Below are 16,295 nucleotides of genomic sequence, written 5' to 3' on the forward strand. Positions count from 1 at the left end.
GAAGCTGGGACTGAAGGGCGATCTGGCTAGGGCCCTCCTCTCCGGGCCTGGTGTCCGGGCCCCTGCCAGGACCAAGATTTAGGGCTTCTCTGGGTGGGCCTCACAGGAGCAGAGAGGAACCTTAGCAAAGGGAGACCGAGCCTAGCACCTCTCTTAGGTTGAGATTCCAAGTGGGGCCACTTCCCTTTTCTTTTTCAGAGGGGCCGACCAGAGCCCCAGCCTGGCCTTGGGAAAACATCGGGCCTAGGCTGAGGGCTGAGGTTGCCTCTGGAGTGAGGCCATGGGGGCAGGGGCGTCTGGAGACCTGGGGGCTGTCTTAGGGGTGAGACGCCTAGGGTGTGGAGGAGGAGGGGAAGATGGAAGGACGGCTAATGGGAAGCAGGTGGAAGGGCTGCCTGAGTCCCAGCCAGGGGACAGGCTGGCTGGGATGGCCCAGTCAGTGGGAGAACCCGTCAACTCACAGATAATCCTAGGGAACAGGCTCCGGGATGCCCATTCATATTCATTATGTGTGAAGTGGGCGGTTGTAAAGTTAGCTTTCTCTTCATTTAGCTGTCACTAGACAGAAAAATATGAGCTGTGGGCAGATGCCCCTGGATGGGAGCCAGTAGCTGGTCTCTGGCCTCCCTGTGCCCTCCCCCACCAGGGCCTCCCTCCCGCACAGGGCCCGCTCTGGCCTCTGCCTGCCTCTCCTGCCGTTGCTGCATTGATCTCTGACTCAACTTTAGTTTCTTCTCTTGCCTGTCTCTTCCCCACTTCTGCTTCCTTTGCTTTCACAGATTCTTTCCTCTTCCCTCTTTCTAAGCCGTGAGAGAGGGAATCATGGTTTTTCTTGACCATCACTCTGTCTCTGGCACCCAGCACAATACCTAGCACGAGTGGGCACTCAGTATTTGTAGAACAAACTAATCTTTCTCTCTGCATCTCTCTTAACTTTTGTGAGACAAAAAGTCCAAAATTTTGCTGGCCACTCCTTGGGTGAAGAAACTTCTAGTGCAGTTCTCTTAGCCCTGGAATTAGAAGGGTGGATTTGTACCCCAGTTCATTATTGCCCAGCTGGGCGAAGGTGGTTCTGTTCATCAGCAGTAGCTGGGGCTGCCTCTCCTTACTGCCCAGACTCTTCCCCTCCTGATGCACATGGGGCTCGCACCTGGACCTCAGAAGCCAGGCCCTCAGATGAAGGGAAGGGAAGAGAAGGAGGACACTGGTTTCCTCTGGGTGATGCTTGAGCCTTGTCACAGTAACTGTCTTGGCTGGCAAATCCGATCTGATGGATTTGCACTCTCCTTGGGAAGAAGCACGGCCTTGGCCACTGGAATCTTTGTGTGCTTGGGTTTCTCTGGGCCTGGAGGAGAGGAGGCCCGGGGTCGGGGGAGCTGGGCTGCTAGCTGAGGCTGAGCTGCTCTGAGCAATGTGGTTGTGTTTACTGGGAGGGTGGGAGGGCCAGGCCTGCTTTTTTCCTGCCTTCCAGGAAGATAAGGCAGAAAGCGGGGATGAAGGATAGAATGGGTAATACTCTCAAACCACAAGAAAGAGTCCTGGCTTTCGTCTCTGCCCTACAGCTCAGACATGCTCTTGGGCGTCTGGGAGCAGGGAATGGGCACACCCCCACTACTCTGGGGTCCCAGCCTAGGGGAGCTCAGAACCCTCGGTGGGCTCCCCGGACTTCCGTTCCATTTCCCCTCCAGTGTCCGTTCAGCCACAATCTTATTTCAGCGCTCTCACTCCCCTTCCCATGCCACATTTTCCCTTCCAGATGAGCCCAGCAACCCTAGAGCCGGGCTTTTCCCCCTTCCTCCTTGTACCAGCCGAAGCCACAGAGACCCCGAGCAGGTGACAGAGCCAGGCGTGGCACACATTGAGGGCTGGCCGCAGGCCCATCTTCCCCTAGCCTCTAGGATCCCTGCTTGGACCCCGGGCACAGACCAGCCTTAGAGCAACCAAGTGCCAAACCCTGAGGATACACAATCACCTGGTATAAAAAATACTGCCACCTTTATTATTATGCTGGGCAGCACATTTTTTACAAAAGTACCTTTACAAAAGTGGGGTTTGGAATCTCAGGGGTTGAGTCTGTGGAAATCTGTTTTATTCTTACCAACAGCCAATGAGTAAACCAAGGGAGCCTAAGGTTTCTATGGCATTGCTCTGGCCTGATCTCATGGAAGAGAATCCAAATATTTGGTGATTTCTGGTGGAGTTTCTGCCCCTTGGAGGGGTAAGAGGACTCCATAGCATGTTGCAGGAGGGGGCACATGTTGCAGGTCAAGAGTAGAGACGGCTGAGCAGGGGAGAAGGCGTACCTTTTACACTGACCTCCAGTTTACAGGCCCTTGTCAGCGCCAGATGCTGGGTGCACGCCCCCTTGTGGTGGGAGGGGGAAGTGAGGCTGGCCCTAGGTTGTCATACAAGACTGTTTCCCCTAAGAGGCAGAGAGCGCCGCCCAGTTCAACCTGTTTCGTCCTCCCATTTTCCTGCATTCCCTGAATGAAGCGCCAGTTAAGTTGTTTCAGCTGGAGGGATGACAGTTAAACTCAGACAAAGTCTGAAGGAAGCAGGGCAGTATCTTTTTCCCTCTGGCCCAGGGTTTGGGGGAGGGGACCCAGTGTGTGGTAGGAAGAGTCCTACCTGCTTTGAAGCCCCTTTTCTCCTGGGCAGCCTCACCTTATTCTAACAGAAAAGATTCTGTAGCTTGTTGCCTGCGGAAGCCTGAGGGTCCCAGCTGCTCTGCCGGGGCCTCCAGGAACCATCTGGGCCTTGGAGGCAGAGGTGTGTCCTCTCTGGCATCCAGGCCGGGGTGGGGTGGGAGCAGCTGGAAACAGAAACGGGGTTGGGCAGCTCAGTCTGCATGTCCACGTGACAGATCATGTGGTCCAGTTCAGCAGGCTGGGTGGCTCCTTGGACTTCACCCTGAGTGAGATGAGGCTTGGAGACTTATAGTCACCATCCGGGGAGGGCTCAAAGCTGGGGCCCCCTAGGGCAGGGGAAAAGCCATGGATGGAGTAGATGCCAGGGTGGGCTCCAGGAGAGGCTGGTACCCCCATGAAGCCAGCCACATTCCCATGAGAGTGGGAGTATGGAGACATGCATGGGGAGGGGATGCCCTCTGGAGACATGAGGCAGGGCCCCCTGGGGCTCCCAGACCCTGGACTGGGCCACAGGGAGTTCTGCAGCTGAAAAGAGAGAAAGAAAAAGAAAACCCATGAATCAGGAGCCTGGGGGGCCCTCCTTACCTAGGGACTCTCTCTTTGCCCTTACGGCTCCAGAAACTTTACAAGAAAACTCCACTTGGTCCAGGTCTAGAATCTGCTCCCTCCTGCCCCCAACACTTGCAGTGGCATCTCAGAAGGCCCCTGCCATTACATCTCAAAATGAGATTTCCTCTGGTGATTCCTTTGTACCAGCTGCTCTGCATACACCATTCATGAGACTGGTAAGAGCCCATTTTGCAGAGGAAGACGTGATTTACCCACAATCACTTGGAGCTCTAATGCTGCTCCAGGTCTCCCTGGGACCACAGTTCACACTCTTGCTGGCTTCCCCACGGAATTGCCAGGCCCCGAGTCTGGGGGTGAGGGGTCTCACCTGGGGATGGCTGTCGGTTCGGGGCAGCATGGAGATGTCATAGGCAGACGTGAAGGGGTTCCGCCCCTCCTGGATCTTCCCATAACGCTCACGCTTCCGCCACTTGGCTCTGCGGTTCTGAAACCAGACCTGGGGGCAGGTTGGGAGAGGTTGAGGGGGTGATAAAGCAGCCCTGAGGCGTGGAGCCCACCGGGGAGACAGCTGATGGTTGCATCCTCTTGTGGGGCGGTGGGGAGCTGGCTCCAGGCTGGAGGATCTCGAGTTGCAGGAGCTTATAAATTCACATCATCCTCAGGGCCAGCGAGGGAGCTGGGATGGGGCCTAAGAGAGGCCCAAGCCCAGAGCGGGTTTATTGGCCCCATAGGCCCTCCCCCGCTCCCGGGCTGAGTCACTCTCTGGTTCTCCAGCCTGGCTGTGTCTAGTAAGGGTATCGTTGGGGTCCGTGGCCTCAGAGGCCCTGGACCAGTACACATATGCTGGGTGTCTAGCCCCCCTGCCTCATCTCTTTCCCAGTGTTCCCACCTTACCGCATCTGAGAAATCTTAAAGATATTTCTGTTTGGGTCCTGCTTCTGCTTAAACTCTCAGAGGCTCCCTGGAGACCTCGGCCGAGAGCCCAGCTCCTTCACAAGGCCCCTTGGCACTGACCCTGCCCCTCCCCACAGCCTCATCTCCTGTCAGGCAACAACACTCAGTTCTTCTCAATTCTTAGCTGCCTCTCACCCCAGCTCGCCTTTAAAACACTGCTCTCTTACTCCTCCTGCCTTTGCCCACGTTTTCCCTGCCTGCGCTACCCATCCCCACCACGCACATACATCTGAGCTGGGCATCCTCCACTGGACTTCCTAAATACGCCAGCATTGCTCTCGTTATACTTACCACATCCCACTACCATTATCTGGTTTGGAATCCGCCTTTCCCATTCATTTGTGAGCTCTTGGCGGGTGGGGTGGCATACCTGTGTGCTGTGCACATATCTGGGGTGGATTTGTCATCTGGTATGTGCCCTATGTGTGTTGGTGCATGTATTGTGTGTTTCTATCATTTAATAAACTTTTATGTGTCAGGCTCTAGGCTAGACATTGGCAATATCAAAACCAAACCAAACCCCCCAAATCCTCCTGCTTTCCAGGGATTTAGCTGGGAGCCACAACAAAAGAAGCTGCGAGTGTGTAAAAGTAACCCTACCTGAGTCCCTCACTCTCCACACCGCCTCTCATGCAGGCAGGATCCCAGAGCAGGCCTGGGGCAAGGCTGAGGAAGGACCCACAACCAGCTCTCCTTTCCCTGCTCTCCCTTCCCTGCAGGAGATGAAAGAGCCTGGAGTTGCTGATCACTTTTCTGGGAATTCTTCCCTGTCACCACCCCGCTCTCCCCTCCTCACTCTGAACCTGCCCCCTGCACTGTCCCGTGTGTGGTCCCCTTATTCCTCCCAACGGGGTGAGGTCTATGGGTGGTGTCATGCGTCTGCCAAGCATCCCTACTCTTGGGCTTCAATCATCACTGAAGCTTCTAGACTAGGTCTGGGGGGCCTTGTGGCCACGCCTCCACGCTTTTAGGGTTGCAAAGGCCTAGAAGAGCAGTGGGGGAAGTGTGCTTCGCTTCCCCAAAGCAGCTGCACCGGGGCAGCTATTCAGAGTCCCCTCGCCCTCACTAAGGCCTGCTGGGGTGTCTGGATAGGTGACATTTGGACTTCTACGGCTTATGTGGTCTGGGGTTACCTTGAATGCTGGGCCTCTTACCCTGATGGCCCCAGGCCCTGAGGAGCCCTGAGGAACAGTTCTGGAAGTCTGGTTTGGGTTCCACCTGGTAGGAACACGGAAGCAGGAAGACCCAGCAGAGGAGGGGAAACAGCCCAACTCCCTCTGATCCTATGTTGAATCCAGCTGTAGGGCCTTCTCTGCTAGGCCGCAGCTGGCCTCTTTATAGACTGACTGCTGGTTCCCATATTCTGCCAGAGCTGGCCCCTGCCCCAGTGCCCTCGGAGCCTCTGGAGGGGCCCCACCCAGATTGTGAGTCTCCTCTGCCGGGAGAGGGACTGTCCTCTGCTTAGAGGTCACCTCCTCACCTTTCCCAAGAGGCCCAGACCCAAGCCTTCTCCCGGTGCCTCTTATTTGGCATCAGGGAGCCTGCTGCGTATCAAGCAGGTTCAGAGCAAGGCAGCAGTGACCATCTTCCTCTTGGGCCAGACTCTTACTGAAGCCTCCTTTTCCATCCCCACCCCCTGTCTGCCACCTTCATGTTCTTGCTCGCTTCCAGCACGCCTTGGACATGGATTCCCTTCCCTTTGTCCTTTCCCAGCATTCCTCCATCCTCCCACCCCATCCACACAGGCTGGGCTCCACCCTAGTGAAGCTGGCCCATCCCGCCCCGGGGCCTGATTTCTGTTGGGGAAGAGTTTGTTGTGGGCAGGGGCTCCCGGACAGGCTCTCCCAACCACAGTCTGGGAGTGGGCAGGACTGAGGTCACTGGTTCAGGATGGCTTTTAAGCATCACCGATCCTGAGACCCCCCCGGCAGGGACCCTCCCCACTCTGGGCAGCTACCTTGGGAGAAGCCCGGATTCGTGTTTTAGCATTTCACGTCTTCCAAAATGCACACATCTGTGATCCTCAAAGATACTCCTTATGTAGGTAGTACTATCATTCCCTTTTCTTAAATTGGGAAACCAAGACAGAGATTCAGTGACATGCCCCAAGTCACCTGGTCAGCTAGAAGTGGCAGAGTTAGGACTCCCATACAGGTCTTTTGACTCCAGGAGCCTGTCACCCCCATCCCATGCAGGAGCCTCAACTTGGGCCGCAAGCCTGTGGCTGCAGCAGAGCAGGGCGTGGAGGGGAGCCCAGGAGGGCCGACGGGGGCAGGCCGACTCTGTGTGGAACCAGCGTCCACCTCTCCCAGCCCCTCCGGGCCCGGCTTATGGTCTGGATGGTTGAGGCAGCCAGAGAGCCCTGTGGCCGGGGTGCCCTCACCTGTACCCGGGCCTCGGTGAGGTCCGTGCGCAGAGCCAGCTGCTCCCGGGCATACACATCAGGGTAGTGGGTTTTCTGGAAGACTTTCTCCAGCTCCTCCAGCTGGAACGTGCTGAAGGTCGTGCGGTTACGGCGCTTCTTGCTCTTGTTCTTGGCCAACTCCATGGAGTCAGGGAGTCCCGGGGACAGAGGGACACGCAGGCTGGCCAAGCAGGGGCCTGGGGAGCCTGGCAAGTTAGAGGGCCCGTCTCGGGGGCCCCCTCGGCAGTCCAAGGGCAGCTGGGGGAAGCTGGCAGCTTTGGAGGCCTTCTCCTCAGCTGCAATGGAAAACACAAAAAGGAGGATGGAAACCGAACCGGGGGGTTTTGTGGGTGGAATAGAGGGAGGGGGAAGAACGTTGACGCTTCAGTCCCCGCCTCCCCCTTCCTTTTTCCTCCCGTCCTCCTGGCAGCCACCCTTCAAGGGAGCCTGGCATTCGGAGGCCTGCCTGCTGAGCCTCCAGCTGGGGAGGGGGCCCTGGGGAGCCATGTGCTCTGTGGTCTGGGTGGATCTGCTGGGGACGGAGGGGGGTTCATTTCGGGGAAGTATTCTGTGGTGGCGCGTCCCACAGGGTGTGGAGGTACCAGGATGGATGCCACGGCAGGGCCTAGCACAGGGGCGGGAAGTGGGGGTGGCCTCCTTGACCCTGACTCTGCAGGCCTTGGCTCCCATGCCCGTGCCTCTGCTCCAGGACTGGATAGGGACAGGGATGCTCAGACCACCTTTGGCCGGTCTGGCTGGGCCTTATTCTCTGAACCCCGAGTCTCAGGACAATGTCAAGTCCCCCTGCCCTGGGGTATGAAAGGCAAGATGGGGCAAAGAAGCTTCAAGAAGGATTGTCAAATTCCTCTGAAAATACTGATGTTTGGGCAAGGACTTAAGCTCCAGCATTAGAGAGCAGGAGATAGAGACAGGCTATGCTCGGAAAAGGAGAGGTAGGGGACAGCGGAAACGGCACAGTTCCATAGCCCATCGTTCTTGTCATCGTCTGTCCCTCCCCTCCCCAGGAGTTTCTGACGGCTCCCCCACTGCCCACGATTAACAAGCAGCCCCACTCTGACGTGCTAGCCCTCACTCAGGAAACTTGATGGAGCTCTGCCACAACTGGGGCATGGTGAAAAATAGGTCACCCTGATCACCCCGCCCTCTCCCTCTGGCAAGGACCCCCAGCAGCGTCGCCATGAAATCTCTTCTTAACAGTCCTCTGGGATGGCAGAAACAGCGCCACAAAGATGCCCCTCTGATTCACACAGCCTCTTCCCTGGCCCCAGGCCCATCCCCAGGGGGGGCCTGGCCCCCAGGAGGCCCAGTGACCCGGCACCAAGAGGCAGTTTCTTTCCCAGGACTTACAGCTTGGGGGGTGGGGGCGGGGGTGGGGATAGAACTGGAGAGACGGGCTCTGGGGTTCTGGGTCTGACGAGTCCCTGTCTGCCTGTGGAGGACAAGTTGGGCAAGGTCCCCCCCAGATGGAAGGTGGTGGGTGACCTCCCAGGACCACTCAGGCCGTGAAATAAGCTACGCTTCGTGAGTGTGTCCTGGAGGCCGGGGAGAGTCAGGGAGGACCCGCTCTCAGGCCAGTGCCTAGTGACAGCCCAGACACCAGGCTTCTTTCGTAATTCAGGTGGAGCATAGGTGGGGAAAATGCTTCAGTCCCTGACTTCTATTCCTGGGCAACACATTTTGGTTCTGGGGTAGTTCCACCTGGTAGGACCTGAGGAAGGAGGACTCAATGGAAGTTAAACCAAATAATTTTAAATGGTCGGGAAGACCAGGGAGACTGGGAGGGGGCACTGTACACACAGCAGGCCTGAGAGGGAGGGCTCTCGGTATCTTGGATTCAGAGGGAGGGACAGCTGGACTCCAGGCAGAAAAGGGCGAGGGTGGCTCAGGGACGGGGTCAGAGGAGCACTGATGTCACTGCAGAGGGCTCCCCAAAGCTCTGGGGCTGGCTCATCTGCCTCTTGGGCCCTCAGTGACTATCTCAATAGGATCTGCCCAGATTGGAAGTGATCAGACCTGGAGCTCTGGGACTTGCCCTCTTGACCTTAAGCCACCTAGCTACCAGGATAAAGGATGAAAATGCAGCAGGTCCCGTCTCAGAATAGCTATCCAAAAACAGAGCCAAGCCTGCTGGCCTCCTGGGACGTGGCCTCCCAGGACTGCCCATTCTGCAGCCCTCTCAGACGCCCACAGAACTTCTTCCCTTTTCACTGCCATTGTCCTGGAACCTCCATCCGCCTGGAGGACTCCAGTGTAAGGGCAGCAGTCCCCCACTTTGGAGACAGGGGCACGCCTCATAGAACACCAAGCGGCCTCCGGAGGAGCAAGGCCCAGAAGAGAAAAGAGATGGAGGTGGGCTAAGCGAAGGGCAGTGATCAAAGAAAGGCTGAGCAGGAACAGAAGCCAGCAGCTTGAATCTAAGCTTATCAGGGGAAAGGTGCACTGTAAGCCCGGTGCATGTTTAAGATGTGCACAGGCTCTGTACAGGAGTCACTTGCACCTGGTGGGGACACTGGGTGATTAAGAGGGTAGTGCTCCCGTTGGAGACAAGAAGCCTTGGAGCTCAGCACTGGGGTGTCCGTGGCCTGCACAACCGCAGAACCACAGCAGCAGTCTGTTGGGCCTGAAAGACAAGAACCAGCAGAGCTCTGTCCCTGACTGGGCTCTCACACCCCGGGCACTCCCCCACGCGGGGGGCTGCCAGAGCCCCTACTAGCGGCTGCCTCGAAGCCTTGGCAGCTCGGGAGCCGCACGGCTCGGGCTGCCTACCGGGAGCCCCACTGGCCCCATGGATGGCGTCCATCGACGCCGCAGGACCAGCCATCCGGCTTTCAGCTTTCGCGGCAGCCTTGCTCCGCGCGCGCCCTTTCCCAAGCGACTCGCAGAGCGCTCTGAAGCCTGCGCTTCCGCTGCTCCGGCTGAATATCCGAAGCTGGTGTGGACCTACACGCCGTTTGTAAACCCCCAGTGGGGCCTTGGTGCTCTCCCTCGAGGTTCCCAGCCTTGCCCTAGAGGCCTCAGCGGGGGCCAACGGCTGAGGACTCTTCTCGAAGTCCGCGGCCGGCCCGGAGACCGCGGTCAGCCTGGTTATGCGGCTCAGGGCCTCAGCGGCGGCGGGCGCGTTCCGAGATCAAGAAGCCAAGCTAGGGGACAGACCCCGGCAGAGCAGGAAGGAACAGCCAGGCACTTCTCCGTCCCTCTGAGCAGCCACGCGCTGAGGGCGCGAAGATGGCTGGCGCCGCCAGGACGCGACCGCGGTGCAGACCAGGGCTGGGCGCTCTCCGCACAGGGCGGCCAAGGGCTGGAGAGGAGCGCCGTGCCAGGCTCTCGAGCGCGCAGTTGCCCGGCCTCGCAAGGATCGCGCAGCAGATGGGCGCAGCTGCGCGCTCACTGGTCTGAACTGGAAACGCTCGGAGCTCGTTATTTTAAAAGCCAAGAAACTAAGCGGGCTCTCCCTTTGACCAACATTTCCCACCAAGCAGACCGCGGGCCCCAGTCCCCGAGGCTGTCCCTCCCTAGCAGCCCAGCTCTGCCACAGGGACGCAGGCCACCCGCCCGCCTGCCGAGTTCAGGCCAGGGCACTGAGGAATCCAGTGGCGGCCGGGGTCTCTACCCAGACTCGGCTCGCACTCGCCGCACCTCCTTTTCGTTTGGTCTGTCCTCTGATCAGCTGGAATCGTTAATTTCCTTCTCCCACTTGTTCCCATTTTGCTATTTTCTACTCTTTTAGGATGTCCTTTTTTTCTTTCGTATTGTCTGCTGCTTCTCTCTTCCTCCGTTCCCTCCTTCTCCATTTACCCGCTTCGTTCGATCCTCCCCTTGCTTTCTTTTTTTCATTCGTTCATTTATTCCTTTCCGTTCTGCCCAGTTCGCCGACCGCCTTTTAGCTCTCCTTCTTTCCTCTCTCCTCTGTTGTTTTGTCCAATTTCCTTTTCCCTCTTTTTGGTGGTTGCTTACACTTTTTGGTTTTCTTTCCACGCATTTCGTTGTGAACACCCTCGCCGTCGCTAGATTCCTCCCCGCCCGCTCGTTCTGCTCCAGCGCTCTCCGTAGTTTGCTCGGCGCTGGGGCCGGGGCCGGTCGCGATCCTGGCGGTCAGTGCGGGATCCGTCGCGCCCAGCAGGGACTCGGACCTGCAGGGTGGGTCCTGCCGGACGTGGCGCACCAAGCCAGGCCGGGTACCTGTCCCCGGCGGTGCTCACGGCGCTGCGCGGCCGCCGCCGTCTGGCTGGGATCAGAGGAGCCAGGCCAACTGCTTCTCATTAAGTCCCAACTGTGGTTTTTATCAGGAGAGCCTCTTTCAAAGGGCACAGACACGAAGCTCCGCGGACTCGCTCATTTCCTCCGCTGACCCCCACACACCTCCCAGCCCTCCCCTACACATTCCCACCGCCCCGACTGGGCGAAGGCCCGAGCTGCCTGGCCTCTCCGAGGAGGCCCGCGAGGCGCCAGCGGGGCGGAGGCGGGTTGCAGCCGATCTCGGAGGATCCAGCTCTGGGCCTAAGCTGCGGGATGCGGCAGCAAAGATGAGGCGGGCGCGGGCACCGACATTTCCACAGGTCAGCCGGTGCAGCGGGCGGCGGCGGGGTTGCGAACCCGCTCGCCAGGCCCCGGAGTTCAGGCGCGTTCTTGGGAGACTGCGCGGTCCAACTGGCCTTAGTGAATAGGGCACTGGCCCAGGAGCCGGAGGCACCCAGGGGTTAGGCCCGCTCCCGACGGCCCCGCGGTGACGATCCAGTGCGAGGAAGCCAAGACTGCGAGAAGGGCGGCCATCGCCGTGCATAACGACGGGGAGGCCAGGTTAGTCTGGGAAATAAGAACACAGTTATTCCGTATTGAGAACGGCCCCGGCACTGCGGCACTAGCCGCGGCCACTGCGCCGAGCGCCTAAGGCGCAGGCAGCAGAGCCTTTCCCGGGGAGGCGAGGCCGCAGCCCTCGGCTGAGTCCCGGCTTGGCCACTGTAGGTCGGGGCCAGCCTCAGGGCCCTCAGCGGGCGCCAGACACAAAAGCCGCGCTTCTCTCCCCGTATGCGGGCCAAGAGTTAAGTGTGGCGCCCGGGTCCTGGGCCCGGTCCGGGCTTCTGGGTCGGTGTCAGTTCCGGCCAAGTACGATCTCTCTTTCCCGGTTCCGACCGCCTTCGGGCCCGAGTGGGCCCCGGGCCGTCGCCACTCCACCCTCTCTCGACCTCCCGCCTCCCATTCCCGCCACCAGAGGCACGCGTGGCTCTGCCTCCCTCACCGCGCTGGCTTTCGCCCGGCCGGGACCAGCACCGGTCCGGCTTCAGAGGGAGCCGCGGCGAAGGGCGAGAGAGGTAAAAAGTTAAAGAGTAGGCGAGCGGGAGAGGGAAGCGGGGAGGCCCCTGCGGGCCCGGGGATGGAAGACGGAGAGCTGGTAGGGGCTGCGCGCTACGCCCCGCGCCGCGCTTTACCTTCCGCGGGGCCCTCGTAGAAGTGGCCGCCGTTGAGCGCCGGGCTGGGGCCGAGGTCCTGCAGGTACTTGGCGGGCGGCTTGGCCGGCTCCGGTAGGTAGGGCTCCAGGGGCCCGCAGGCCGGAAAGCGGGTCAGCCGCGGGCCGCGGGGTGGCGCAGGGTGCAGGTGAGGCGCGGCGGCCGGGGTCCCCTGGGGGCCCGGAGGCTCATCCCCGGCGGCCGCGTAGGGGCGAGGCCCGGGCCCCACGCCGAAAGGCGCGCAGCTCTCCGGGTCCATGCCGGCTCGGGGCACACAGGCCGCCGGGGGCTCCGGGGCTCGCGCTGCCCGCGCGGCCTGTGAGCGCCCGCCAAGGGGGAGGGACCTGGGCGCGGGGGCGCGGAGCCCCCGGGAGCGGCGCGCGCCGCGGGGGGCGGGGGACAGGGGAGGGGGCCGCACTCTGACTTAATGCTGGAACCATCCACGTCACGTGCGGCCCCGCGCGGGTTAACCCCTCGGAGCCCGGGAGCCCCCTGATTCACTCCAGTCGCGGTATCAGAAGCAGTTGGAGAGGGGGAGGAAACCACCCCCTCTCGAGGGCAGGGTCCTTTTTGTCTGCCCATCTTGGTGAGTCCCTTGTTTAGAGCAGCACCCTTGGCCCTGATATCTGGCCTGGAGGCTCTTGACCCTGGAGGGGTGAGGCAGTTCAGGGATAGAGACCACCTCCACCCACAACAAATACTTTTAGGCCTGGTCTCCTGACATTAGCCTGGGATAATGGCCAGGCAGCAGGTAGGAGCTGGGCTGGGACTTTATCTAACTCTCTTTACTGGGAGTTGGAAAAACTTGCCTCCAGCAAAAACACCTCCGTTAGAGAGCTCTTGTTTCGGGGAGAGGAGTCACTGGGAGTGTTGTGTGGAAACAGCTCTTATCTGGCAATGGGGGTTGGGAGCTGGGCACGATCATTACTTAGCTGTGGAGCCTTGAACTAGCCACTTAGTGTCCTCATCTGACTGTGGAGGTTGGACAGAGTCAATCCTCATAGTCTTTCTGTATATTCCTGGTGGGTTTCAGAAGCAGAGGCAGGGCCAGAGCAGACAGGGGGTCTCCCAGAGGCAGCTCAGGACTGAACAGAGTCCAGCAGAGGTTACCTTAGGAGCAGGTGGAGGAATACCTAGAGGGTTTTGTGTTTGAACAGCAGGCAGGGAGTGAATGCCTTTTAGTGGGCAAATGATCTGGAAGTGCCTGGGGAACCACTGGAGAGAGGCTGTCTGCAGCTCAGACCTTGGGGCTCTGCTGCCCCAGGCCTGCCACCTTGGAAGGAGGCCAAGGTGGGAGCTCCATCTCCTGAGAGCTGGGTCTCCCTAGCCCAGAGGAAGCAGAGGACTAAAGCAGTAGCTTAGAATTTCCAAAAAGTGAAACAACCTCCAAGATCTGGCAAGAAACACCCAAGGGCCCTAGGACCCTGCTTACTTCAGTGGATTGAGGAGTCCCTAGGTCTGGTTACACCGATTTTTATTTTCAGTGCCTCCAGAGGCTAGCAAGAGGGATGGGGAGTCAAACATCATTTGTATTTCATTTGAATTCTCAATTTTTAAAGGAATCCAAGGGCCCTGGTGTGAACACCTCCCTCTTCCGCTGGGGGCTTAGAGGGGGTTTCTTGGCTGTCCTCAGCCAGAGTTGGGCTGTAAATCAAGGCCAAACAGGAACCAGAAGCCTTGCATCTCACGAGTAGTCATTAAGCCATTATTAAACATACCGTAACTTCTCTGAAGCCTTATTGGTTTAAATACCACATTGGAGGCATTATGGCCATTAGGGCCCCTAATCACAGACTGCAGACTGGGGTAGTGAGATGGGAGCACCTGGGGCTGCTATTTCCAGCCAAGAGGGAGGCTTAGCTTGGAATTAAGCTTCCTCTCTGGCCTCCCCAGGGAGATCCATTCTCCAGGATCCAGTGGATCCCAGCTCTGGGCAACCAACTTGTATCGATCACTTTTGCCCATTAATAAGGGTTTTTCAATAGTTATTGGGTCAGTAAGTCAACTATACCTCAATTTAAAAAATAACAGATATTGGGGTAAGGCTGTAGATATTGTTGACTTTTTTAGGAGCACGTTAATATCAATTCAGGACACCTCTTCTGTTTAACAAAGTAATCAGGCAGTTTACTGTGGAAGATGGAAGTATGACACAGGAAAAACATCATCAACAGTCTAAACAAGGCAGCTTAGCTTAAATGCCAAGTGTTTTGCCTCCGGTGATAACCGTTCTGAGGCTCAGTTTACTCATCATAAAAATGGGCCACACACATGGATGAGGGATATTTGAGAAGCAGTTATTTTGATGGCTGTGATGAACTGTGTTCATTTAAGAGATTATCATTATCATTAAGAGATACAGAAACTGCAGCCCAGATTTCTGGGTTACATCACTGAATTGGTGGAAGGCTCCTGACCCCAGGTGGAAGGGGCCAGAATCTGGGGCTGAACAGAGAGCCCTAGGGACCTGCACCCCTTCCCGAGCCCAGAAGTTCCTCCTGCCATTCTCCCGCTCTTTGAACAGAACCAATTTCCATGCTGAGATGGTGTTGCCAATTGCACTGAGGTAGCAGGAAATTACAGATTACATTTAAGTTGGGTTAGGTAGATGGGGTTGCCCCTCTGGGAGGGTTTTCTTCCAGGACCCTGCAAAACAGAGCACTGAGAGGAGCCTTTCCTTCTCTCCTTTTAAACCACTAGTGCAAACTCTTACCTTTATCCGTATATGGTCTGGGCAGGTGCATAGGAAAAACAAAAATGCAACCTCAGAGTTATTAAGTTTTCCCTTCTTAGGAGGGCTGAGGGATCATGAAGTATAGGGCCCTCATTTTACAGATAAAAACAACAGCTAACCCATAGTATGTACAGTGTGCCAGCACTGTCTAATGTATTCTCTCTATACTGATTTACTTAACCCTCACAACAACCCCAGGAAGGAGGCACAGTTATTATCCCCATTTTACAGAGAGAGACTGAGGCCACAGAAGGGAGCCATCTGTCTAGCGTGGATACAGCCACTTAGTAGCAGAACCTAAATTTACGCTCAGATCCATGGTTTCCCACCTGACACCAGCTGTCTCTCAGTCGTTCTTCAGCTAACGTAACAAAGCTGGAATCATTCGATGCACACCCTCCTTCTCCCAGAGGAAGGTCAGAACTTCTTCCTGAGAGGGAATTTGAGGCCAGAGTGGTTGGGGACAGTTGGTCCAAGATGGAGCCGTACTGCTGCCTTTCTGATCACCAAGTGACAGTTTATTGAGACTCGCCATACCCAGCTGTGGTGGCCAGGACAGTAGGTGGAGAGTGGTTTCTGCTAAGCTGAGACCAAATGAAACAGGGCATCTAACACCTGAGAGGTTTTACGACCCACCAACACAGCCAGACGTGGGGCAGAGTTTTAAGAGAATCTGTGAGTTCACCATTCGTGCTATTTAATAACCAGCTGAATTACAATAGCATTTTGTCACTGATGTAGTGTCCAAAGATTCAGTGAGATGAGCTGATAGGATGATCCAGACAATTCTGGGTCCTATCATGTAAAAAAAAATGTCTCCACCTGCTGAGGAAAACCTACTTTTAAAATGGGAATGAAGGACTATCCTGGTGGTACAGTGGTTAAGAATCCACCTGCCAATGCAGGGGACACGGGTTTGAGCCCTGGCCCGGGAAGATCCCACATGCCGCGGAGCGACTAAGCCCCTGCACAACTACTGAGCCTGTGCTCTAGGGCCCACGAGCCACAACTACTGAGCCTGTGTGCCACAACTACTGAAGCCCGCATGCTTAAAGCCCGTGCTCCACAACAAGAGAAGTCACCGCAGTGAGAAGCCCGCGTACAGCAACAAAGACCCAACGCAGCCAAAAAATAAATTAAAAAAAAAAAAAAGGAAATGATACTTATTGGCTGTTTCTAGGCAACTGTTTTACAGTGACTGATTGTTTCATTCATTCATTCATTTAATAGGAGGACCTATTATGTGACAGGCATCTGCTGGCAGTGGGATACAGCAGAGAGCAAGACAGGCATGACCCCTGCTTTCGTGGAGTGTAAACTTTGCTGGAATGGAAATGTCTCCTCCACAGTGAAAAAAAAAATCGTCATTTGGATGTGAATGAGAATGGAATCTGGTCTCCAGAGCAGAGTTCCTGGCTTCTAGGCTCGACTGTAAGGTCAGTTCTTGAATTAGGGAAACATCAGTCCCAACTTCAGCTTTCCTTTCCTTTTCGACTTCTCTCAGCCTACACCACACGAAG

At 57.1% G+C, this 16,295-nt stretch overlaps 1 protein-coding gene across 1 annotated transcript; it reads right to left on the reverse strand.

Moving 5' to 3' along the window:
* Positions 1-1,428: 1,428 nt before the first annotated feature.
* On the reverse strand, positions 1,429-12,300 carry ALX3 (ALX homeobox 3). The gene is made up of 4 exons (XM_027096288.1): positions 12,024-12,300; positions 6,556-6,872; positions 3,586-3,714; positions 1,429-3,173 (listed from the first exon to the last, which is right to left on the reverse strand). Exons 1-4 carry the CDS (start codon positions 12,298-12,300, stop codon positions 2,865-2,867), a joined length of 1,032 nt encoding a protein of 343 aa, XP_026952089.1. The 3' UTR covers positions 1,429-2,864.
* Between the last annotated feature and the right edge of the window lie 3,995 nt (positions 12,301-16,295).

This window comes from Aethalodelphis obliquidens, unplaced genomic scaffold, assembly GCF_003676395.1.
Source record: "Aethalodelphis obliquidens isolate GAN/ISIS:26980383/991018 unplaced genomic scaffold, ASM367639v1 scaffold100, whole genome shotgun sequence".
Taxonomy (NCBI): Eukaryota; Metazoa; Chordata; class Mammalia; order Artiodactyla; family Delphinidae; genus Aethalodelphis; species Aethalodelphis obliquidens.

Coding starts and splice junctions, on each gene's coding strand:
- ALX3 (XM_027096288.1), bottom strand. CDS start 12,300: ATGGACCCGGAGAGCTGCGCGCCTTTCGGCGTGGGGCCCGGGCCTCGC. Junction 6,873..12,023: donor CTACGAGGGCCCCGCGGAAG/GTAAAGCGCGGC, acceptor TTTCCATTGCAG/CTGAGGAGAAGGCCTCCAAA. Junction 3,715..6,555: donor TCACCGAGGCCCGGGTACAG/GTGAGGGCACCC, acceptor ACCTGCCCCCAG/GTCTGGTTTCAGAACCGCAG.